The following is a 26,324-nucleotide window of genomic DNA, read 5'->3' as shown; positions in this document are numbered from 1 at the left end:
ACTTACAAAGAGGTGAATTCTAAGATAAACTGAAAATAAGTCAGATATTCAATGGTAACTGTAGTGGATGCAGATCCTCAGTGGAATTATTTGAATACATTAATCTAATTAAAAAGGAATATGTTTCATTAATTAGGGGAACTGGTCAATTTTATAAGCTTAAAATTTAAAAAGACAGTAAAAAAATTTTCAGTATAGCCATTTCAGCCCATTCAGTGAGGTGAGGAGTCGTCATCACTATCATAACAGCTAGGATTTACTACACGCATTCCATTTTCCAAGTACTGTGGTCTTAGCTATCAAAGTATACTGATCTTTGTAAAACCTGATCCATTGTAAAATGGACAGATCAGATCATTATTTTTACTTTCATCAAGTGTTCCCATTTGTACTAATTACATACTTGCCAAGGAAACTTTATATTATTGCTTTAAATATTGATCTACCAAAAAATAAAAATAAAAATGATGATCATATGATAGCCCAGTTTTCTACTTCATCAGATAGGGGTGTCTCAAGGGAAATACAGGAAATGGCTTTGATGATAATTTAACTCGTCACCTAAGAATGTCACAGGGAATGAATATGTTCATTGGACTCATCACTGGAACAATAAACTCTTCTATTTAATTAACTATTTGGCACCCTGATGGCTACCTGAGTTATGAGTGTATTTTCATCACTCACCCTAGATATGGATAGGGGGAGTGCTGGGACTTCACAGTGCTGACTCAGGTCTTATAGTTCTTATCACTACCACTTCTATCACTAATATAGGTTTCAAAAAGGGATCAGAAATATTCTGCTTAAGAAAACTAAATGTTATACATGTTTAAAAAAATCTACAAAAAGAAATCAGACGTGGAATGGACAATTTCTTAAACAACTAGTGTTGGAGAAATGGATTATCCACATGTAAAAAAATAGGGTTGGACCCTTATCTTATACCATATACAAAAAATAACTCAAAATGGATTAAAGATCTAAATATTAGCCCTCCAAACCATAAAATAGCTAGAATAACACATATGAAAAGAGTTTTCTAACAGTGGATTTGGCAGATTTATTGAATATGACACCAATAGCACAGGCAACCAAAACAAAAATAGACAGATGGACTATCTCTGACTTTAAAACTTTTTGTTCAAGTAGTAACACAATCATCAGGGTGAAAAGACAACCTATGGGATGGGAGAAAATATTTGCAAATCTTACATCTGATAAAGGATTAGTATCATAATATCTAAACAACTCCTACAACTAAACAACAACTAAAATAAATCAAATAACCCAATTAAAAGTTGACAAAGGACTTGAATAGATATGTTTTAAAAGATGATATACAATGGCCAATAGCACCTGAAAAGATGCTCATCATCACTAATCATCAGAGAAATGCAAATCAAAATGACAATGATATATCATCTCACATACATTAGTATGGCTACTATGTATAAAAAAGAAAAAGAACAGGAAAATAACAAGGGTTGGGAGGAAGCAGAGAAATGGGAAACCTTATGCACCGATGGTAAAATTGTAAAATGGTGCAACTGTTACAGAAAACAATATAGAGTTTCCTCAGTTTTTCTTTAAACTAGAACTACCGTATAATTTAGCAATCCCACTTCTGAGAATACATTCAAAAAAATTGAAAGCAGGATATGAAAGACATATTTTAATATTTATGTTCATAGCAGTGTTATTTACAATACCCAAGATGGGAAAGCAACCCAAGTGTCTGCTGAGAGATGAACAGATAAACAGAATGTGGTGTGCACTGAGTATTATTCAGCTCTATAAAGGAAAGAAATCCCACCACATGTAATGCTGTAACATGGATGAAGCATGGGGACATCATGCTAAGAGAAATAATCCAATCACAAAATGAGAAATACCGCAAATTTCCACTTTCATGATGTATTTAAAGTAGTCAGATTTATACATTTAAAAAAACAAAAGGGTGTTACCAGAGTCTAGGGGTAAGGCGAGAATGTAATGGGTATAGAATTTCAGTTGTGCAAAATGAAAAATTTCTGAAAATCTATTTTGAAACAATGTCAATATACTTAAAACTACCAAACTGTACACTTTAAAATGCTTAAGATGGTAACATTTATACTGATTTTTAAAAATCACAACAAAAGGAATGAGGCAAGGTTGTGCCACTTACTATACTGGCAAATTTATATTTAATTCGTTCAAAATCATCACTAGATAGACAGATGTCTTTATTCCAATTTGCATAAAAAGTGCCTCTCAGTGTTAGATATCGTGCCCACAGGTTCCAGAGCTGTAACAGGATTGAAATCTCTGTGTCTGAATCCATAATCTGCATTCCCCATTACTAAACTATGCTCTTTTAATAAAATGTGCAAAACTCCTAGCAACTCTCTGCCTAAGTCTACTGACTTTGAGCTGTTAGCTCCATTTATATGGAATATTTACCATTTACTGAAAAGTCATACTTTCTATTGTACTAGATACATATATAATTTAGTTTTTGAAATAATTCTATATATTTTATTAGCTCTTATCAACAAATGGTGAAACTGAGGTTGAAAAGATTAAATTATTTGCCCCATTTCATGTTTTAAACCCAATGTTTTAGGAAGTCAATGCTTCCCTCACAATGATATAATTCTCTCAAGACCTCAAAATTGTCTGATTTTTCCTATTTATATCATCAGATGTACTTAAGAGTCATTAACATCTTATACGTTCCTGTAAAACTATGCTTACTTTTGCTATTTTCTTTTTCAGTTTGATAAATTTTGTCTCAGTATAGAGAAAATGGCATCATGATTTGCTTGTAAAATGTCTTTTCAATAAAAATGGATCAAGTGTCTACTATAAAACTGGAGTTGATGGGCATTTGGGTTGGGAAGCTGGGGAGAGATAGCAAGGGGAGAAATGCCAGATGTAGGTGATGGGGAGGAAGGCAGCAAATCACATGCCACGTGTGTTCCTATGCAACAATTTTGCATGTTCTTCACATGTACCCCAAAACCTAAAATGCAATAAAATAAATAAATGGGAAAAAAAAAAACTGGAGTTATAGTAATAAAACACAAGTTTCATACATTCATAGAAATTATATTCTAGTGGGGAACTGACATATTATAATAACATTAGCTAATGTTTTGTAAAAAAAAAAAGCAGAACAGTGGGTTAAAAGTTGAAAGAGGTATCATCTCTTACGTAATAGTTAATGTAGTCAGAGAAAGCCTGTCTCAATAGGCTTTCATTAAAGCAGTTAAAAGGCACAATTCTAATTATTTTTAAAGTATAATCAGCTATTATTTTGAAAAGACTCAGTGTAAATAAACTGCTTCTACAGAAATAAACAAGGCACTGCACAACTGATGTTCCATTCATAAATGTTGATAACTATCACCCCCATAAAATGATTTATGTGACACTAAAAGGTTAAATTTGTGAACTATCCTGAAATAACTGTTATGAATTTTATATGCTTTTCTCATAGGAAAATCACTTATGCTTTAATCGTGCCTATTGTATTTTATTTGGCATAAAATTAGTAAAAGTTTAGTTACCTATTTGAAGCTTCTGCTGGAAAGTTGGAAGGGAGGATAATTTGCTAGAGAGGCAAATCGACAGTGATGATAAGTGACCTATGTCAAACTGAAATCAATAGAAGACACAGAAGAACAACCTAACGTAGGCAGGGCTTAAAACCTAGATGACAGATTGATAGGTTTGGCAAACCACAAAGGCATATGTATACCTATGTAACAAACATGCATGCTCTGCACATATATTCCAGACCTTAAAGTGAAAAAAAAAAAGAAAATGAGATATAAGTGTATATATACACACACACACCCACACACACACACATAAATATGTATGTGGAGATATATATACACATATATACGTAATAAAATACTATTCAGCCATAAAAAGAAACCAAATAATGGCATTTACAGCAGACTGAATGGAATTAGAGACCATTATTCTTAGCGAAGTAACTCAGGAATAAAAAAACCAAACATCATGTGTTTTCACTCATAAGTGGGAGCTAAGCTATGAAGACTCAAAAGCATAAGAATGATACAATGGACTTTGGGGACTCAGAGGAAAGGGTGGGACGGGAGTGAGGGATAAAAGACTATACACTTGTTACAGTGTACACTGCTTGGGTGATGAGGGCACCAAATCTCAGAATTCACCATTAAAGAATTATTCATGTAATCAAAAACAATTTTTTTAAATGATGGCAGCTAACTTAGGGTAATTAAGGGTAAAATATCAAAGATATTTTAATAATCCTCTATACTGTCAAAATATGAGAGCTACAGTTTAATTAATAACCACAACTAGATTGGAGTTAACTATAACATGCTCAGCCATGATGAGTCTACACGGTTTAGGAGGCAGAGGGGCATGCCACGTATTTTACAATAATTTAAAACATATACATTGCATAATATTAGTCAACTTGGTTTTAAAAGAGGAAGCTCTAAGTATCTATACGCATTGCTTTGAGAAATGACATATTTTCTAAACTGGCCAGGCTGCTTTTTGAGAAAATTGGAGCCACTAAATCAAGAGATATATTCAATCCATGAATGTTATGGCTTCTCATATGTAGCATTTGGAGGTTTTGATACATCAAAGCATTCTGAATAAAATCTTCTCAGATCTAATTTTTATCCTTCTTTGAAGATACTCTCAAAGTCCTCACATATTTTCCTATTAGACCACATACTTTGAAAAAAAAAGCTATATTAAAACATTTTTAAAAATATATGCTGAATCTGAACATTGAAATGATTAAAACGACCCACTCAGATTAAAATTATAATTGTTCCAATAATATATGTTATTACTTATAAATGAGAGTCAACAATGGATACACACAGACATAAAGATAGAAAACAATAGACACTGAGGACTCCAAAAAGACGGAAAATGAAAGGGGCCTGAGGGCTGACAAATTACTTATTGGCTACAATACTCACTGTCTGAGTTGTTGGCACTTTAGAAGCCTAAAGCTTACCATTAGGCAATATATCCATGTAACACAACTGTATATGTATCCCCTGAATCTAAAATCAAATTTAAAAACTAAAAAGAAGTTAAAAATCATAGCCGTATTACATAAATATATAAGGAAACAAAAGCACTTACTCTGTAAGATCTTCTATCTTTTTTTCCACTAGAGTAGGAGGCACGTTGGAGACAATGACTTGCATATCCAGCTGATTGACCACAGACACCTGAAAGAAGAAAAAACATAATTCACTTTTTTTTTTTTTTTTTTTTTTTTTACTCACTGAAATGTCCCTACTATGCAAAGACACGGTGGTTTCTCATTTTGAAATTCAGAACAAATACTTTAAAAATTACAATCTACACAAGGGATTGGAGACTAACTGGGGCAGACTGAGCATGAGAAACTATTTGTTGTTTACCTAGAGGTTATGAATCCTGAGTGATTTCAATTGTTTTTGGTTTTGTGTTTGTTTTGTTGGTTATTTACTGAGTGATCAAAGGTGGCATTCTTGTTTGTTTTTTAATTTGATAGTTAAGGAACACTCAAGATAAATGAAAATACATGTTTCATATTTTACAAGTCTTGAGAAATCATTTATTTATTCTAACTAGTTAGAATAATTCATTCTATGAGATCATCACTTACAGTTCTCTTGTCCACTTTAACAAATTTCAAATTTGTGTAGGTAGAGATATATATTTAGAACTTTACAAATGGGTTAAATGAGCTAATTTAACAGCTATTGATAAATATGCCTCATTCTTTTAAAATTTACTGAATTTCTTCTATGTTCTTATATTTGAAAACTAGAAAAAAAATTATTCTTTGTTTACAACATGGCATTTATTCTTTTCCTCAATATTTTCCAGGTTTAACTCATTGAAACCTAATAACAGTATCAGGTTATTACAATCATGTCAATTTTAAAATTTAAAAAAAGCATAAATCAAAGATATGTTTAATAGCTTAATCCTAATTAAATGCAGTCTGTCTTATCACAGAACTTGTGCTCTTTACTATTAACCAACAATGATATAAAAATTCTAAAAAGTCATACATTATCATGCACATACATTTACACACTATTAAAATATTATAAATACATTTGTACCAGAATCATAAGTTGAACATTCTGCATTAGGTATGTTTATCACCGTATCTCAATACAATCTACAGTAGGGAGTAATTTCATGTTGCCATTCATTTTTTTATAGGTATGTGTATTAAAACCCAGAAAACTCTGTAACCAGACCCTTGAGTCACTTGCTTGAGTCCACTCCCACTCTGTGGAGAACTTTCTTGCTTTAATAAATCCCCGCTTTCCCTGCTTGGTTTGTTTCCTTCCTTTGTTAATTTGTGCATTTTGTTCAATTCTTTGTTCAAAACACCAAGGACCTGGACAATTCACACACAAAACCTTCCTTCGTGTAACAATGCTATAGCTAGGCATAGTGGTGTGTGCCTGCAGTCCTAAACGCTAGGAAGGCTGAGGTGGGAGGACTGCTTGAGCCCAGGATTTTGAGGTTGCAAAAAACTTTGATTACAACACTATACTTTGACCTGGGTGATAGAACGAGGTCTTGTGCCTTAAGAACAACAAAAAAAGTGATACTAATTATAGAATTATGTATTTTTTCCAGACATAATCAGCCTGGGTATGGGTCTGGGTTGAAAGAAGGCAGTTGGAATTAATCAAAGTTGAGATTTTGCTAAGTGAGTATAAGGGGAAAAAAGCAAGAAAGTAAAATTTTATATGATGGAGTGCTTATTATAATTAGTAATGTATTATAAATCCAGTAAGCAAGCAAGAAAGAACATGAGGGGCTCTCATGAGAGAACATGATGGAAGTTAAAAAAAAAATAGTAGGCTAATTAGACTGGAGATTCTAGTAGGAACAAAAAGAATGCTGAATTTAATGGGAAATGTTAATTAAATGTTATAGTCAAAGAGTGGGAGATTTAAGACGGAGGTTATAAAGGTAATAGCATAAATAACTTCAGCTCTAAGTGGCTGGAATAAGGTGGAGGGCAAAGTCATTGGAAGAAAGGCATTAAAAGAATTGTGAGTTCAGAATACTGGAAGAATCATCTCTGCATAGAATAAAATGGTCAAAAATTTAGGACAAGAGAATTGTTGCAGATAGTTCCAATAACTTAGGAGCTAAACTCTGAAGCAACGACGGAGAATGACCCAAGTTTTGGAAAATTACAACAGACAGTGAATGATAGTGTCAGACAATGAGAACGAAAGCTGGATTTTTAGGAACGTGGAACAATTTAGAAGGGGCAATGTTATAGAGTAAGGATCCTACCCTGTCAGTGGGCAGTTCGCAGACTATGGCGAACAAAAATAGGAAAGAATACTAACAAGCAAAAGCTGTTACTTGAGAAGGCAGCAATAGAAATAGTGTCCTCAGAAGAAATGTAGATTTTCATTAAACAAGAAGGTGTTAGCTAAATTGAATATTTTCTCTTCATGTACTCATAAGAATTCCAATGGCTTCCCAGTGCTTCTAGAAAAAAGTTTTGCTATCCTTTGATATGGCTTATATCTTTTATATGGGCCACCTACTTCCATTTCCAGCCCCCTTCCTCATTCACTTTTCCTCTCACACTCTTTTGGGCTGAGTACACATTTGTAACATATTCAGACCTGTCATCATCTCTCTTCCTTCTTGGTTTTGGCACTCCAACTCTCTGCATAAACCTTATTTCTCTCATATCTCCTTTCTCTTAACTGAAAGGATTGCAAAGCTTATCATAAATATCATTTGGCTGGGAGGGCATACCAGATATTCTTAGTTTGCATCAGAATGTTATATCATATATACATAAAACAAATTATGATTTCCTTGAATTAAATTTACTTCTTTGTAAATATATTTTCAATGATATTAAAAGGCAGATTCTTGAATTTCCACACAATAGGTATGGAATCCAAATATTAAAAACAAAATTTATATCTCATATATACATTAATGGGTACATAATAATATATATACATGTTATATATAAAACTAGATTTGATATATTTAAAGATTATGTATTAAAATCATATATTATAAAAAGATTATATATATTTAACTTTTGTGTGGGTTGATTTTTATAGTATTTTAATTATGCTCAAAGTCGTGATTCTATTGTTTAGTTTTTATTTTATTTTATATTTTTTGAGATAGAGTCTCTGTCTATCACCTAGACTGGTGAGCAGTGGCTTAATCTCGGCTCACTGCAACATCCGCTAACCAGGTTCAAGTGATTCTCCTGCCTCAGTCTCCCAAGTAGCTGGGATTACAGGTGTGTGCCACCATAACTGGCTACTTTTTGTATTTTTAGTAGAGACAGAGTTTTACCATGTTGGCCAGGCTGGTCTGGAACTCCTGACCTCAAGTGATCTGCCCACCTTGACCTCCCAGAAGCGCTGGGATTACAAGCATGAGCCACCTCGCCTAACCTTATTGTTTAGCTTTTAAGCACCAGAATGTGCATATCTTAAATAACAGAATAAAGAATAATATTATGTTCTATAAGGTTTACAGATCTTAATTTGGTCAAAAATTTATGTCAAACTTCGTATCTCTCATGTCAAAAGCTTCCTGGCTTAGAGTGGTCTTCTTTGACTCTATTGCAGTTTTACTGTTAAAAATGAGAATGCTCCTGGGACTGTTGAGGTCGCAATCATGGTGATTGCTCTTTACCATTATCTAAGAAGAAAAATATTTGATCACTAATGTCTGCATGTATATGACGGTTAAGCTTGTCCAGGGAACTAAATGAGGAGAATTGTGAAAAAATGAAAATTTATGATGTAAAGAACAAAAGACAACTTATTCTTGATCTGTCTTTATGCGACAAAGATTTCCAATAAATATACTTTGTATTAGATTCATCAGACAAAAGTCCAAATAACCCATGGTTTCAAGTTGGTAAAGAGTCCACAGGATATATGCACTGTTGTTAAACATTTTCAATAAAAGTTCATATCAAACTTCTTTTTGAAATGATCTATCATGGAACTTCTGCACAGCCAAAGGGAAACAGAACAGTGATACTATTGACTAAAGCCAAATACAATTTTAGTCAAGGCTAATCAACGTCATCACTGGGGATTTTGATAGAACAAAGAAATCAATATTATTGGAACAAAATTTGCCCCCAAACATTTTCTTTGTTTTCTCAATTACAAAATGCTGAAAATAATTTAAACAAATAATTTCATAGTTTAATTTCCATACTACAACTCTGTGAAGCATTTTAAAATTTGATGTAGCATCAGACACCACTATATTAAAAATGAGATTTGCAGACCAAATAGAAATCCAATGCTTATACCATTGCTATGACAATTACATTTTTCCAAATACTATAATGTGTTTCTCAAAGGTCAAGAAAAATATCTGTAAATTATATATACATGAACCATATATTTACATATTCCTAAACTATAGTGACTAACAATCTGGTTCAAAATTAGTAATATTTATGTTTTTGAAAACCTGTTTTAAATTAATCTTACAAGTTCCATAAGCTGAAAACAGTGACCCCTGGCTAGAATCACAGCCACTTCCCTTTCCTGAAGTTTTATCTACTTACAAGTACATCAGCTTTGCCGCTTAGTCCCTTCCCATAGTTGTCAGTTGCAATCACTTGAAACTTGAAGTAGGATCTCCTCATATTATGGAAGAGCATCGCAGTTTTGATAAGCCCTGTGTATGTTTCCACTACAAATCCTTCTTTTCCCTCTTTAATTGGTGGTATTATGAGTCTGTAGGCCATGACACTATAATTGCCAGTATCTTTATCAGTAGCCTGGGAAGAGAAAAAAAAAAGAGATTATAATTAAGCAGGAAAAAATAACCTTTAGGCTAATTTTTGTTTTTAAGAATGATGTTTCTTATGTAATAATAGCACAATAAAACCCTCCAAAATCTCTATTTTTTTTGGATATAGTTATGTAGATTAATAGAGTCTGTGTCCACAGTTTCGAATGGTTATTAGAATGATAGTAACTACTGAACTGTGAATAAAAAGGACATAGGTATAATTTTGTATCCTTTAATAAACTTCTCCTTATCCCTCCTTTCCTTTGACCCTTTCCAGCCTCCAGTATCTTGTATTCTATATTTTTATGAGATCATCTTTCTTTCAGATTCCACATATGAATAAGAACATGTGGTGTTTAACTTTCTGTTCTTGGCCTATTTCATGTAACATAATGTCCTAGACAGGAGGAATATGTTCTAGTGCTCTATACCATTGCAGAATAACTATAGTTAGTAATAGCATAGTTCCAAATAGCTAGAAGAAGGATATTGAATTTTCTCAACACAAAGAAGTGCTAACTCTTTGAGATGATGTGCTAATTATACTGATTTGATTTCTATGCATCATACATATAGAAACAACTATGTACCCAATAAGTAAGTCCTATTATTATCTGTCACTTTAAAAATAGATTTTTTTTAAAAAAAAGACATAGACACAGGGTCAAAAAATCAAGATTTTTGGTTTACATGTTTGTTTAGTTCAACTCTGTGTGTTGACACAAATTGGTTGAAGGATAGGATTGGTTGTTTACCTAATGTCTGTCTTGCTGTAACAGGTATACAGTGTGATTGTATTTTCAATCTAGCATATAGCCTCAAGGCAATAAATATAAAAGAATGTAGTAAAATATCTCAAATGAAATAAAATAACGTTCAGAGTTATAACAAATTTAGAGATGAGATGCATGAAAAGATCCTAATTAATTAATGCCATAACATAATTAGAGAGAGTTAGGATTCTATCCAACTTCCTTTTTAATCATCCTGTATCCTGATTAAGCATATTTGTTCCTGGTGATAGGTATTTATGATACACATATTAAAGCTTCCTACAATTTAGAATTAAAAAGGACTAACAAATTGTTTAGATTTTTTTTTCATTTGTTTTTAAATATAGATATGAGAATCATATATTAGGCTGGCTTTATGGTGTCTAATTAGGGGAATTTTTAGAACGTCAATTTCAAAATTATTTCATAGTCAAATACTTGGAAAAGAAATGGTGGATAGGAGAGTTTTAGAGACTTGATAAAAGGCTATATATACCTTATTCATGATACTAGGTATGTAAGTTATATGCATTTATTTATAACAATAATTATTTTATTATCTGATTATTCTTAATTGTATCTATGCTATAAGTATGCATATATGAGTATGTATCTATGCTAAGTATGAGTATGCATTTATGATCTGTCATTTCTAAGAATTGCACAAAAATAGTCTTATCTAACAATAAAAAGACTCTGAGGAATATATTGTTTTAATTATATAAATTAGTGCTGTCCAATAAAGCTTTCTGAAATACAGAAATGTTCTTAATCAGCTCTGTCAGTAGGAACTAGCCAAATATGACAAATGAATAGCTGAAAAGAGGTTGAAGTGACTAAAACACTGAAATTTCAATTTAATCTCATTTTAATGTAAGTTACGTAGTGAAAGACTACACAATTAGTGGTAAAGTTGAGAAACAAATGATGAAAATAGTAAATAATTGCAAATGTATATTAAGGTACATCATGAACTTGATTTAGCTTCAAATTTTATATATATTCTGAAACATTTAAAACATTGCCAGATAAGCATAGCTACTTGTTAGAAAAAGTAATTTAAACTAAACCACCCAGATAATTTCACTTCAGGATCAGGTAGTTCATGAATTTTCTAGGGAGTTAATATTCTTTTTTTTTTTTCTTGAGACAGGGTCTTACTCTGTCACCCAGGCTGGAGTGCAGTGGCGTAAACTCGGCTCACTGAACCTTAGTCTGCCGGGTTCAGGCCATCCTCCTATGTTAGCCTCCAAATAGCTGGGACTATAGGCACTCCACCATCCTTGGCTAATTTTTTGGTAGACACAGGGTCTTGCTATGTTGCCCAGGCTGGTTTCGAACTCCTGGAATCAAGCAATACTCCCATCTTTGCCTACCAAAGTGCTGGGATTACAGACACGAGCCACTGTGCCCAGCCTAAAATTATCTTCAGAAGAGGACAAGCTCAAACTACCAGCTAATCTTTTTAGATAGTTTATATGCCTTACAGCATGGCAGTGCTCAGTTTTGGTATTAGAGTAATGGTAATTAGATACCAATGTTAGGTCACATTCTCACTTAAAGGTAAAAGAAAAAGAACAAAGAAAGAAAAATAGTATCAAATTTTTTGTACTTTAACTTTGAACCACAGGTTTATAATCACTTAACAAAGGATGGCATACAAAAGAAAAAGCATATTCCCAACTAAAATAAGTCAAAGTCTGAATCAAGGTATCCAAGACATTTCTTCCACACAGAATGAAGAATTTGGAGCTATTGTCAAATTAATCAGATTTGGTTACATGTTACTTTCTATCTTCTAATTAACATAGATTTTTTTTTCTGAAACAAACTTTCTACTATTAATGTAATCTTTATAAAGGAATAACAAGCATGCAAAGAAGTGTACAAATTATAAATGTAAAGCTCAATAGAATTTTGCAAAATACACACATCCACATGACCAGCATTTGCATCAAGAAACAAAACAAGCCAGGCATGGTGGCTCAAACCTGTAATCCCAGCCCTTTGGGAGGCCAAGGCTGGAGGATCACCTGACCCCAGGAGCTTGAGACCAGCCTGAGCAACACAATTGCATCTCTTGAAACTCTATCTCTTGAAAAATAAACCCACATTCCAGAATGCACTTCATCTACTTGGAGTTACAATCTGAGACCTTTTCTAGGAAAATTACTTTCCTAATCTAACACTGTTGATTAGTTACGCCTTTTTTTTTTTTTTTTTTTTTAGATTGAATCTCACTCTGTCTGGAGTGCAATGGCATGATCTTGGCTCACTGCAACCTCTGTCTCCCAGGTTCAGGCGATTATCCTGCCACAGCCTCCTGAGTAGCTGGGATTACAGCTGCCCGCCACCACACCCAGCTAATTTTTTGTATTTTTAATAGAGATGGGGTTTCACTATTTGGCCAGGCTGGTCTCAAATTCCTGACCTTGCATCGGGCTGGGATTACAGGCATGAGCCACCGCGCCTGGCCTACTTATGCCTATTTTTTAAACTTTACATTGACTGAATCATAAAATATGTTCTGTTTTTTTGCCTAATTTCTTTAATTCAATTTTGTGTTATAAGATTCTAAGCCTTTATAATTTAAAATAAATACTACATAACAACAAGATCACATTTGGAAAAGAAAAGATGGTTACCATAAAATCAGTGATTGCTTGGTATATTAAGTTACTTTACACAGTTCTTACCGATTAACTTCCAATTTCTGTAAACAGGTACTTTCACTTTGCAATATTCCTAATTCATTAAATTATGATAACTAAGAAGTAGTCATATTCCATATTAAAAGTTTAAAGTGCTTTGTTAAATGTGCCTTTCCTGAAACAAATTATCATTTAACGCAAAAGTTTTGACGTGGAACTAGACAATTTAACTCGGAAATAACTATTTTATTTTGTGATTTTTTTATACAAATGTCTCAATATTTGCAGAATATAGTCAAGAAAGAGATAAGAGCCTTTTAAAAATCTTGATTCCTAGAATTTAAAAATATATATAAAGCCCTATTGTCTACTTATGTTACAAAGTAAGGACTCTAATTTTTATTTATTTCAATGAATATGATAGTCTTTGGGATCTTAGAGAACTTATTTCGGGAGATATTCATCAAGGATGGTTGCCAGGATCATTAGCATATTTTTTCAAATCTCCCCTCTCCTTCAAGTATGTTCAGTTGAATACTAGTAATTTAAACAGTGAAAGATGCCAATCATTCCAATGGGTGCCATACTTAACAGCAATAGAAGGGATTTTTAATTTTTAGACTACTCAATTTACAACAAATACGTATTTTAAAACCCAAACCTATCCTATAAGATGTGGCTGTGATTGATGTGGAGCATAGGCAATATCACCATACATAGATAACAACCACATGCTCTTTCTATAAAATTAATTACAAGATATGATATATTTAAATTTACACTGAGTCACACAAGAGATATCAATAATAAAATTCAGAGCACAGTTTCAAATCTCGGTCAAGATATGAAAAGTAAGTGAGAGTTTCAGCACAGAGTACACTGTATCTATTTGGCTTTTAGTAATTTTAAACTTATTTTTTGGCTCTTTGTTTTTTGTATTATGTTTTGGAGTGAAGTGTACTCCAATGTCAGGTATGACTTTGAAAAATTAATAACTCAGAATTTCAGATTTCTTTATTCTTAAAATGAGAACAAGGATGCCCCAAAATAGTCTTTTAAAATTGCATATATATTCTTACATATGTGTGTATACATATATATACAAGATATATATATATATATACATCCTTATTTACATATATCTATACATATATATAAATATGGCCAAGTCCAGTGTAACTGTTATAGTTATCTTAGTTCTTATAATTGTAATTCAGAAGGTTTAACATGTTTCCATATTATGTTTACCATGAATATGTAAATATATGCATTCAATTTAGATCCTTATGACTTCAGACATATTGTCACACAATTATAACTCCCTTAACAAAATAATGCATTAATCATTTTTCTCTTACAGAACTCAGGATGCATGCACTTTGCTCTTATAACTCTATTTTCCTTAATTTTCATTTCCAGCTCTCCTTTATTCCTCCAGTTCATTTTTTAAGCAATTTTGCAAAACCTTTTCCTCCGTTGGAATCCATGCACTTTTGTGGAGTACACACTGTACTCCTCCTTGTTGCTGAGCATATGAGGATGTTGGTATCTTGCTCTCAGTCCACCCCTTCTACTTTAACTTCCTTCTTCCTTACAAATTTCAGTGTTCATTGGGATTTCATTGGGATGACACATCCAGCAACTTATCTTCAAATTATTAGGCATGAATAACTTTCATCAGTCTTTGAATGGCCTCACTGTATCGATTTAATTCTACAGTCACAGTTTAGTCTTTTGCATTAGGGAGATATTCCTCCTAAAGAAACACTTCATACTTAATTTATATATTAAACTTCCATGTCTAAATCCTGACCACAACTTTCATCATCATACTTAGTTAAAACCTCTTCTTTGATATCAGTGAATTTTCAGTTCTGCAAACTGCCTTTTGCTCCCTTTGCTTCAGGGTTTATGTCCCTTCCTGCTTTATCATAGGAGTCAGCGTTGATCACACTGTTCTCATTTCTCTTTCCTTCCACAACATCTGGACCTTTCTCCTCTTGGACCAGACTAATCATCTGTTTACCCCTGGTAACTGAAGAGGGCTGAGAGAAATTAAATAATCAGTCAGACTAGTGTTACTGTTAAGTCCATGATCTCTGAGTTCGACCGTGCCATTGGTCTATTTAGGAAATCCTTGTGTATGTAGTAACTTCTCTTTCTCACTCCAGAGGTTCACCTTATCTTTAGTTCACAGATTCTTTCAGTCTTTTCCAGAGATAAGGAAGCTCTAATTCACATAAAATTTGAGGATATCAAGTGAGAGATCTCTCAACTTTTCATCATATAACTAAAAAAGTACCTACATCTGTACTTAATTTACTACTTTCTTCAAATCTCAGAGAAGCAGCTGACACATTTCTGTGACTGAAGGCACTAATGCCTTGATCCGAGTCACTCCCATCCCTTCTGCATTTAATGCTTCATTGGTTCTATTTATCTCTGTCCTTTTCAGCTTCTCCTCTACAGACTATAAAACACATTATGTATCTCTCATTAAAGTGAAATGAAATTTTTCTTTTACTCAGTCCACGTTTGCAACACTAGCCCCTAAACTTCGATACCTATTTTTTACAGTTAAGTTCCTCAGAAAATGTCTATAGACGCACCATCTATAACTCCTCACTTTATAATCATGCCTTAACTGCAGCCAGACCTCTGCACCTACCATGCCATTGAATTCACTAAAATCAGTGATTGAGGCTGGACTCCATTTCAGATCAACAACCAGTCTGGTTTTCTTTAAATTACCGAGTCCATTTATGTTGTTTGCATAATGCTGTTGCTGCTTCCGCTGTTTGCTAATATTTATTGTACACCTACAATTTGCCAGGTGCTATGTAAATATGTATATTGTTTGTTACATTATCTTATGACATCCTTTTTATGGAGTAGGTTCCATTATTATTTTAGAGGCCAAGCAATGGAGCACAGAGAGATTAGTAACTTGCTCATAATTACACATATGGTTGATAGCACAGTGGTGTAGGTCTCACGTTAAAACCACTACATTCCACATGTTGACTAAGTATCAGGGATAAAATTGCAGTTTACAAATAAAACAGCAAATGTTGGGTGAAATATTCTAAGAAATCTTCCTAGATGCATCAAGAAAATGCAAAGACAATAAACAGCCCAGTCACAGACAAAGTGCTATAAACTGATTATGTGTCACTAAATTTATATGTTGAAATGTAATAGCCAATGCGATGTCATTTGAAGGTCGGGCCTTTGCGAGGCAATTAGGACATGATGGCAGAGCCCTCACGAAAGGGATTGGTTCGTTTTTAAAAAGAGGCCCGAGAGACTTTCTTTGTCCCATTCTGCCATGAGAGGACACAGTAGAAAGATAGCCATCCATGAACCAGGAAGGCCTCACTAGACACTTAATCTACTGGCACCTTGAGCTGGGGCTTCCCTGCCTCCAGAACTATGAGAAATAAATTTGTCTTGTATATAAGCTTCCAAGTCTATGGTATTCTGTTGTAGAAATCTGAATGGACAAGTAAAGGTAAGAATACAAAAATCATAGTGCTGATGGTGGCTTTCACTTAGATTTTTTTTTTTCTGACTTGGGTAAACTTAAAATTTAACTTCTCTGGCATTCCGTGGCTCAGAGAATAGGAGGCAAGGCCTCACGCCTACTCATGAAAGTGAGTTTATTAAGATTCCCCTTCCCAGAAAGTTAAATTCTCACCATAAGAGTAAAGGAGAAATTTATTTTTTCCCCTGCTACCACTGCTACTATCACCCCAAACTGCAAAGAAAACTGTCAGCTTAAACTTTGCTATTGAGAGCAGTGAACTGAAAACTTCTTTGAGAATCTAGGACAAAATACAGGCCCTCATTTTAGTTTGCAGCCCCTATTTGCAGGCTACTGGTTTCCCAATTCAAGGAGAAATCATAATATTCTGGGTTGGTAAAGTCTAATAGTCCTGAACTCTACCTGAATGAACAGACAAATCACAACCTGAGAATTTAAGAAAAATCATCTGTGACTGACAATGGCCTAGACTCCTGAGAAAAGCAAGTACTTTTTCAAAAACCCCACCTCCAAGCCATGCCTAAAACAGTTCTAACATATAAAGTTCCAAGAAAGATGAAAAGTTAGAATAAAATAATTATCAAATCAAAGAAACAATCATAAAAACATCCTTTGAGATTAAAAAAATCAAATTCATAACATAGACTATAATATCTGAATTAGTAGACACTGAATATAAAGCAGATACATTTAATATGTTTCAATAATAAAGAGCTTTAAAGTGTGGAATAAAAAATGAGACTCGTTGAAAAGAAAAAGTATCTTTTAGAAATAAAAAAAAATTAAAATGAAATACCCCAAGGTGAGATTGTCAGCAGGTTTAGCACAGCTGACCAGGGAATAAGCAAATGAAATGATGGGACAAAGGAAATGACCCAGAATGTTTCACAGAGCTACAAAGATAAAAATTCTGAAAAAAAAAAAAAAGGCAGGATGCTTCATGGCATTGGCCATGGCAATGATTTGTTGTATATCAGACTAAAAGCTCAGGATAAAAATTAAAAAAAAAAAAAAAAAGTTTGAGACATGGAGTTTAGAATGAAAATTTTGGCAAACATCTAATCAGAGTTTCAGAAAGAGAGGAAAGGGGAACAGAACAGAATTTTCCAGAACTGATAAAAGATTGTTATTCACAGATATTAAAAAGCTGAATAAACTGCAAAAGGGTAACAACTTACACCTAGAACCCACATATCATATAGAAACTACAGAACCACAAACTCTAATTATAATAAGTATTGTTTTCTTAATATTTTGAGAAAATTCATAGAGATATTTTTGTAAAGGCTTATATAATTCATAAATCTATTCTATAATACGTTATGTTAAATTAATGCCTAAAAGTTAAAACTGACTCCCCATGGAAACTCTAAATGAATATAATTTCTAAAGAATCAATACTATATTACTTTCTCCACCAGCTTCTTTATAATCAAACATTTATGCTGAGTTTACAACGAAGTCATTAATATCTGGGAGAGGTGACTCCGGAAGATTTGATTCACTGACTTTTATGAGTTTCCCTTAGTGAACAAAATCAGAAAAAGTTATGTCTAGAGTTGTTTTAAAAGAATAAAAATCAGAAATGAATATTATAATTATACTTGCTATAATTATATTTTAAATGAAAGCTTAGATTCAGGCAACCACTTACCCATTTCTAAGACCTCATCTCAAAATTTTAATGCATACAGGTGTACAACATTAAAAGAAAATCACCGTATAATTGCCTCTATCATACAGGGGAGTAAGGAAGACCATTAATTTTCTAATAGCCTAAATAACTGTTCTCCTCTGCTTCCTAAATTAATACCATGGATGCAGAAATATTAGTGAAATAATTAGTGATGTCCTAGGAAATTTCAAACACATTAAAGTTTAGTAATGTGAACTTTAACTTCTCAATTAGACACATTTTAACATTTAACAGTTTTGAAGGCTCACTTTTCCTGAAATAGAGTGAAAGTGTTCTAGAATTGCTGGATAAAAATACTCAAATCTCACATTTCCACCTACCAAGGTCATTATATCAAGTTATGCTCACAAAGGGCAAAAAATCCAGAGCTTAGGCAGGTTAGAACCACTTTAACTTGACTCTTGTATTTTTAGGAACTAGACAGAAAGCTTTATTTCAAAATCCTTAAAGGCAATATACCCAGCACACGATAAAATATGAATAAGAAAAATGACGGGTAGATTGATCTATTGATCAGGCTATTCAAAATTTTTACAAAAAATAAAAAGGAGAGAAAGAGGAAAGAAACATTTTAAATATGAAAGTTCAGTGTTTGATTTTGCACAAGAATGTCAAACAATGACTACAATGCAATATTAATAATTTCTAAGTTCAACATACCTATTTACTTTTTGTAAAGTAAAAATCCAATATAATTCTGAGAGATTCTAAAGAGTAAAATACAACTCAGTGTGGAAACAGCAATGTAATAATGGAGACATGCCAGGGTAAAAATCATAAAGACGTACCAGCATAGTTTGAATTACAAAGACCCTTACAGGGCTGGATTTCTGTTAGAATTTGTCAAAATTTACTCTTAATTTAAATCATGGTGCAAAAAATTACAGGATAACATCTATGTAGAAAATTAAAGAAACTAAATAAAAGCCAAATGTTCCTTTTATTATTTTGAAAAATTATATACTAAATTCTGAATTATAGATGTCATGAGGGGACAAAACAAGCAGGTCCCTGCATTTAGGTTATAATTGAAGTTTCCTTTTTTATTTTTATTTTCATTTTCCTTTCTTTTTAAAATCTTTTGTAAAATAAATGTTACCCTACAAATGGTTTTGTCATTTTCCTTATTATTGCCAATAATAAAATGATTAAAACTCCCCCAAAGATGCTTTGAAATAAACTCTGATATAATTCTGCTAACTTTTCCACCATGTGAAAAAGAAATAAATTGTGCTCTATTATATAGACATATTAACAAAGAAAACACACATATAATTGTGCTGTTTACTTGAGAGGAAACACTAATTTGAACATTGGTTTTGAATCACAAAATGTGATTAATTTTTCCCAAAAATACATACTCTTAAACTGCTTAAGAATGTTATACCTTTATAATTCTGTAGTTATACATTCTCAATTCTTCAGCATTCAAAGAAAATAAAATAACATACTTTTCATTTTTGAACTTCCTAATTTTTCCTTAGTTACATTCGGTTCAATCAATCCAAGCCAAATTTAATTAGTTGCTGCTTCTGGGCTCCCGCCCTGCTAATCCCTCTCTGACTACCATATGTGGTCCTCCTTCTGTAGGAAGGGCATCACCATCTATGAATTGAACTGTTTTAAAAATTTCAGCATCTCCCCACTGGTTTAATCTCACTTCCTGGCTCCTCCCTACTTCTAGTCCAACAGCAAGCATTCTGATTTCTACCTATACAATACTCCTCAGTTCTGTATAACACTTTAGGCCAAGCTTACACTGATCAATTTCAGGCTCTCATTAGATCTAACTGTTACCTCTAGCAATAACTTAAAAATTACTAATAGCTCCCACTTGACAGAGATGAATGTTAAACCACATCTTTTAAATATTCTCAATCTGATAACAGTTCACCATTCCAACTTTTTGCTTTACATTTATTCTTTCTAGATTTCCCAGAACTGCACCACATTACCTTTTTTTTTTTTTTTCTGAAGAATCTGTTCTTTCAGGTTTCTAACCCTTTGTATACATTGTTTCTTCTATCTTAAATAAAATGTCTTTTGTCTGCTGGACCAAATGATGTTCACTTCTGGGCTATACTATGGCACACACACACACACACACACACACACACACACACACACTGAAAAAATGTGTGTGTGTGTGTGTGTGTGTGTGTGTGTGTATCTATATGTATATATTATACTGAATAAAGCAATCAAATCTCAAACGACCCATTTCCTGAAGGCATTCTTATCTCTACTAGGGAGTGCTGCTTCTACTTATATGTTTGAATTAATATGTTATATAAATGTGAGCGTGTATATATAAGCACAACGACATTTACTATGACACATCTTAATTTTTTTGTCTCCTTTATGCATCAAAATTGTTGCAGTTCACACTTTTCACTGTGGTACCACATGCAGTCAGTGGTCTAATAATATTTGGCTTAAATGCCTAAAGAAGAATATCACAATGGTTAGAATTATAGAAGACTATCACAATGGTTAGACTCACATCAATAATTAGAATTGACGGATCTGAGTTTAGTTCTACCACTTATTAGATATATGAGCTTGGGCACGTGATGCTCTAAGGCTTTGCTCTTCCTTTGTAAAATGAGGAAAATAGGACATGCTGAGCAAGTTGGCTGTGAATATTCACTCGGGTGTATAACGCAGTACCTAGTACAAAGTAAACCTAAATCAAGATTAGCTGTTATTTTACTATTGCATTTACTATTGAGATCTTTGAATACTTTGTAGCTATCCTCCTGATCTCTTCTATTTGTTCTTTTTTTTTCTTTAATCACTTTTTGTACACTTAAAGGCATCTCTCACTTTCTGTCTTGTGTTACTAGCGATAACTTCTTTTGAAGCAGAATTATTTTCTGATTCATCCTTGAATCTCACACGTCTCATGGTCAGTGCCTTGCATGTAGAATATAATTAGAAAATATTAGTTAAAGGAATCAATCTGCCATAAGGAAAATATTGTTATTGATGTCTCTTTGCTGAATGCTATATAATTTTTGATATCAAAGCAAAAGTATTTAAATAGAAAATATTTATTATGATATAGCTCTAATAAGATGCTTATCAGGCGGGTGGGAGCCAAGAACCAGTAGCTACATTTGGTTTGGATTGATTAAACCTAATGTAACTGAAGAATAATCAGGAAGCTTAAAATAACAAGTATGTTATTCAATTTGCTTCGAATGTTGAAGGATTTAGGATGTATACCTACAGAATTATTGTAAAAGGTATACCATTCTTAAACAGTTTAAGTATAGGTAATTTTGGTGAAAATCAATAGCATTTTATGATTCAAAATCAACATTCAAACTATTTTTGTTTCTCTCCAATAGAAAGCTCAAATTATACATGCGTTTTCTTTTGTTAATATGTCTATGCACTTCAGCCTCCCGAGTATCTGGGACTATGGGCATGCACCATCACAGCCAGTTAATTTTTTAATTTTTAGTAGAGATGAGGTTTTGCCATGCTGGCCAGGCTGGTCTTTAACTCCTGGCCTCATGTGTTCCACCTGCCTTGGCCCCCAAAGTGCTGAGATTACAGACGTGAGCCACTGCACCTGGCCATAGCTTTATAGTTTACACTTATAATTTGCTTCATGATAAGCTGATAAGTACTCTTTATAATTTCTACATTTTGTATTTGTGCTTTCTCATTCATTTTAAATCTGGTTCATGTAAAACAAATATTTTGTAACCCAATGCAGTGTTCCATATTAAGTTGTAATTTTTAAAAATTTTACTGAGAAACCACTGGAATATTAAAAATGCAAATAAAATAGGTGTTATGCATATTACACATAACGAAGACTTCACAATTTATAATAAACATTTATTTTTAAATTACATGGCTAAAGATTCAATTGATGGGCCCAAAATTTGCAACAGAGAAGGGTTACTTGTACTTTAATATGCTAACAGTACAAGCCATTTGACCTAGAGATAAAATAATTTAATAATTAAGAACAGAGGGTTCATGAAGCAAGATTGAACTTATTGTAAAATGAACTTACTGTAAAATGGTTTCAAATATGAATAGTATATATGAAGTCTACTCATCTTTTAATTACTAAATTTTGCGGAAAGTCAAGGGAAAGTTAGCAGGCCAACTGAAAAATTAAATATAAAAGTTGAATCCTCTGTAAATTCTCTCTGACAGTTTTATTGCCTATCTATAAATTAACAAACACAAACACAAAGCTTTATCACAAAAATAAAGGAGAAACCTTTCGTACTGCTTTTATATAAAAGGAGTATGTCAAGGCAAAGATAATTTAATTTATAAACCTTTTACTTTACAAAATAAATTTATAATTTTCAAAATATGCTGGATATAAGGGCTATGATTAAAGTAATTATTATCAAACAAAATGCCTTTAGTATTGTTACAGTGACACTAATTGTAAAGAAGACTGTATTTACAGACTAGAGTGGTGCTATTTGTATGGGACAATAAGATCTGTCTCCTTGAATTTATATAATTGTAACATGTTAATATAAACACTCAAAAAACACAGTGTCTATCCTCAATGTCCTTCATTTAAATTGAGGTATTCTGGAGTTCTCTCTCTGTATGTATACCTGTGTGTGTGTGTAAAAACACACACATGTATATCTTATATATATATACATATGTACACATACACAGTTACTTTTATATTTCATAACATGATGCATTTTGTGTCTGTGAGTATCAACTAACAAGTTTGCTAAAAGGAAATGACTCCAACACCAGTAAAATTCCTGTGAAACAGTCTTGCTGGATGCAGCTATACTACCTAAAATTTCAGGATTTGTTAGGAAGATTCAAATACTGCATGTTCTCACCTATAAATGGGAGCAAAATGATGTGTACATCTGGACACAGAGAGTGAAATAATAGACATTGGAGATTCAGAAAGGTGGGAGGGTGGGAGATGGTAAGGAATGAGAAATTACCTAATGGGTGCAATATACACTGTTAGGGTGTTACAGTAAAATTAGGAATTTACCACTGCACAATACATCCATGTAACAAATCTACTCATATCCCTTAAATGTATACAAATAAAAAAATTAATCATTGCTACAAATTTCTTAGCTTAGGCAGCAGAAGTAATTGGGTATGACCAAAAACATTTATGCAAATAGAAAAAACAGAAAAATTGAGTACACATAACAAAATTTATCTCTTGAAGCTCACATCTGGATGACATATTTTACTAATTATGCATACATAATTTTTATCATTTAAAAAAACCAAGCAACTGAGTATTTATATTCTTAAGCATAATATTTCTAAAATGTGTATGCTAGATTACTTTTCTGTATGTAAAATATTACATATTTTTAACACTTGTAATATTTTGATGTGAATTGTGGTTCACAAAATATACTAGGAACTAAGTGAAAAATTGCTACAGGTAAATCACATGGATCTGATAAAGACTGAGAAGAGAATATTGTGGAACCATTCATAGCAAGAGGTTGCAGTGATTTTTATCTAAAATGATTTGGCCCCAAAGCAATTTACTATAAAGCAGGTTGGTCAACATTACAATTCCATTTTGAGGCAATTTGGTAAAATGTCAAAATTACCAATAGCCCAATTGCCTTTTTTTTTTTGAGATGGACACATATTCTCATTGTATCATTTTTCTGTTCTCATTAGTTATCCCTAATTTTCATGATGATTACTCTGTTGCCCAGGCTGGAGTGCAGTGGCACAATCTCGGCCCACTGCAACCTCCACCTTCTGGGTTCAAGCAACTGTCCTGCCTCAGCCTCCTAAGTAGCTAGAATTACAGGCATATGCCACCACGCCTGGCTAATTTTTATATTTTTAGTAGAGATGGGGTTTCCCCATGTTGGCCAGGCAGGTCTTGAACTCCTGACCTCAGGCGATCTGCCTTCCTTGGCCTCCCAAAGTGCTGGGATTACAGGCATGAGCCACCACACCTGGCCTACTTTTTAAAAATTTGTTTTGATTTGGTTTGGCCAAAAATAAGCATTGCTCTACCTATCTTTAACTTACTTGACTTTGGCCAACTTGCTCTAATCCAAATTGTTCTTCAGCCAAATCTTCAGGGCTGACACTGGCAACTACCGGGGTGATTAAATACAGGTTGAGTTTTCATACTGAAAAGGAGTAAGGAACAGAAGACCATATTTGAGGAAAATCTGGGAAATACAAGAAATCATCTGATAGTTGACTCGTCCTGCAATGCTCTACACCCTTTATAAAGAAGGTGTCATAAAATTTTCTTATTTCTGATAGAATGAAGGCCATTTCATGGATGCCATTTCTAAACCATGGAAGATTAAATTAATGACCCCAAATCATACAGCTGGTGAGCAGAAGAGATAGTCTTTGACACCAAGGCCCAAGAAGGTTTGCCAAAAAACTGATTGTACTGAGAAAAGTATGTGGTGGGCTGAAGATTATTATCAGGTTCCTTGGTTTCAAAGGAGGTAACATCTGTACTGAACAGATAACTTTCATTACAAAATGCAGTCTAATATTTCTCACATTTTTCCTTATGTTAGATACTGTTAAGTCCATTAGGAATCACATTAAGACAAGCAGCTTTATCTCTACACCTCTTTCAGGACAAGGCAGAAGACAAACACTGGCAGCACACAGAGTTGCTCATATCCTTATTAGTGATGCTGCTTCATTAAATTTCATGTTGAAAGAGAATTCAATGTTTTAATTGCATTTAATGCTAATCAGACCCTTATAAATTTAGGTGAGACACATATTCTCATTGTATCATTTTTCTGTTCTCATTAGTTATCCCTAATTTTCATGATGATTCCTAACATAATATACCATTAATACTCTCAGGAGGTGCCAGAAAAGATTATATGTCATGCTGTGATTCAATAACATCAGAGACAGAACTGCTTCAGTTTTCAAAATTTTATAGCTAATTCTTTAATAACAAAAAATAAATTTTCTGCCATTAAGAACTTTCCATTAATACTTTTACTTTGAAAAATGGCAATCTTGACCATATACAATGGAGCATTTATGGGATCTCTATAAACATTCCCTCCACTTCACCCTCCAACCTAGCCCAGTGAGTGCTGCTGTCTTCCCTGTGCCCAAGTGTTCTCATTGTTGCCTAACTGTCTATGAGTGAAAACATGCGGTGTTTGGTTTTCTGTTCTTGTGTCAGTTTGCTGAGAATGATGGTTTCTATATTCATCCATGTCTCTACCAAGGACATGAACTTGTCTTAACTTGCTGGTCTTTCCCAAGCTGGGCTTTTTTTTTATATGGATTTTGTTCCTTCCTTCTAAAGGAAATCTAGTTAATAAATTTCATTGTCTTTCCATTTTTTTCTGCTTTAATTAAGATAACTTCAAGATTTATTTCTACTTAGCAGATGTACAGTAATTACTAAAAGATAATCTCAATCAATTTTATGATATACTGTGGTGTGATAGGGACCAAAACCCTTCAATATGCTTTTTCTTAAAAAAAAAAAAAAAGAAATATTCTTTAAAAACTTGTTCTCTGGGTAAGTTGATACTGATACTGCTTGAAAACTGAAGTTTTTCCAGCTGTGCTGTTAGGGTTTGTTTCTCAAAACTTCATATGTGTACCTACAGAGATTATTTATTTTTTTCTTACATTTACCATACTCCCAGAAAAATATCAAGCTATAGATAACTATTGACAAAAAGAAAATTCTATGCAAAAATAATTTATAACATGGTGTTAATGCTACTCACTTAAAACATAAATACGCCTCACACATTTTAATCTGTTCAATATTCATATAAAAGAAACATCTGGCCGGGCGCAGTGACTCA

General features: G+C 33.0%; 1 protein-coding gene across 10 annotated transcripts in view; it reads right to left on the bottom strand.

The window, feature by feature from the left end:
• PCDH15 (protocadherin related 15) overlaps positions 1-26,324 on the bottom strand; it is a 1,323,555-nt gene that overhangs the window by 60,056 nt on the left and 1,237,175 nt on the right. For all 10 annotated transcript variants that reach the window (XM_037741275.1, XM_037741277.1, XM_037741276.1 and 7 more), the window contains 2 exons: positions 9,611-9,826; positions 5,152-5,240 (listed from right to left, as the gene is read on the bottom strand). In XM_037741275.1, coding sequence (XP_037597203.1) covers positions 5,152-5,240; positions 9,611-9,826 — 305 coding nt within the window. The remainder of the gene's footprint in view (positions 1-5,151; positions 5,241-9,610; positions 9,827-26,324) is intronic.

This window comes from Cebus imitator, unplaced genomic scaffold (genome assembly GCF_001604975.1).
Source record: "Cebus imitator isolate Cc_AM_T3 unplaced genomic scaffold, Cebus_imitator-1.0 Scaffold97, whole genome shotgun sequence".
Taxonomy (NCBI): domain Eukaryota; kingdom Metazoa; phylum Chordata; class Mammalia; order Primates; family Cebidae; genus Cebus; species Cebus imitator.
This window is presented reverse-complemented; position numbering and strand designations above follow the sequence as displayed.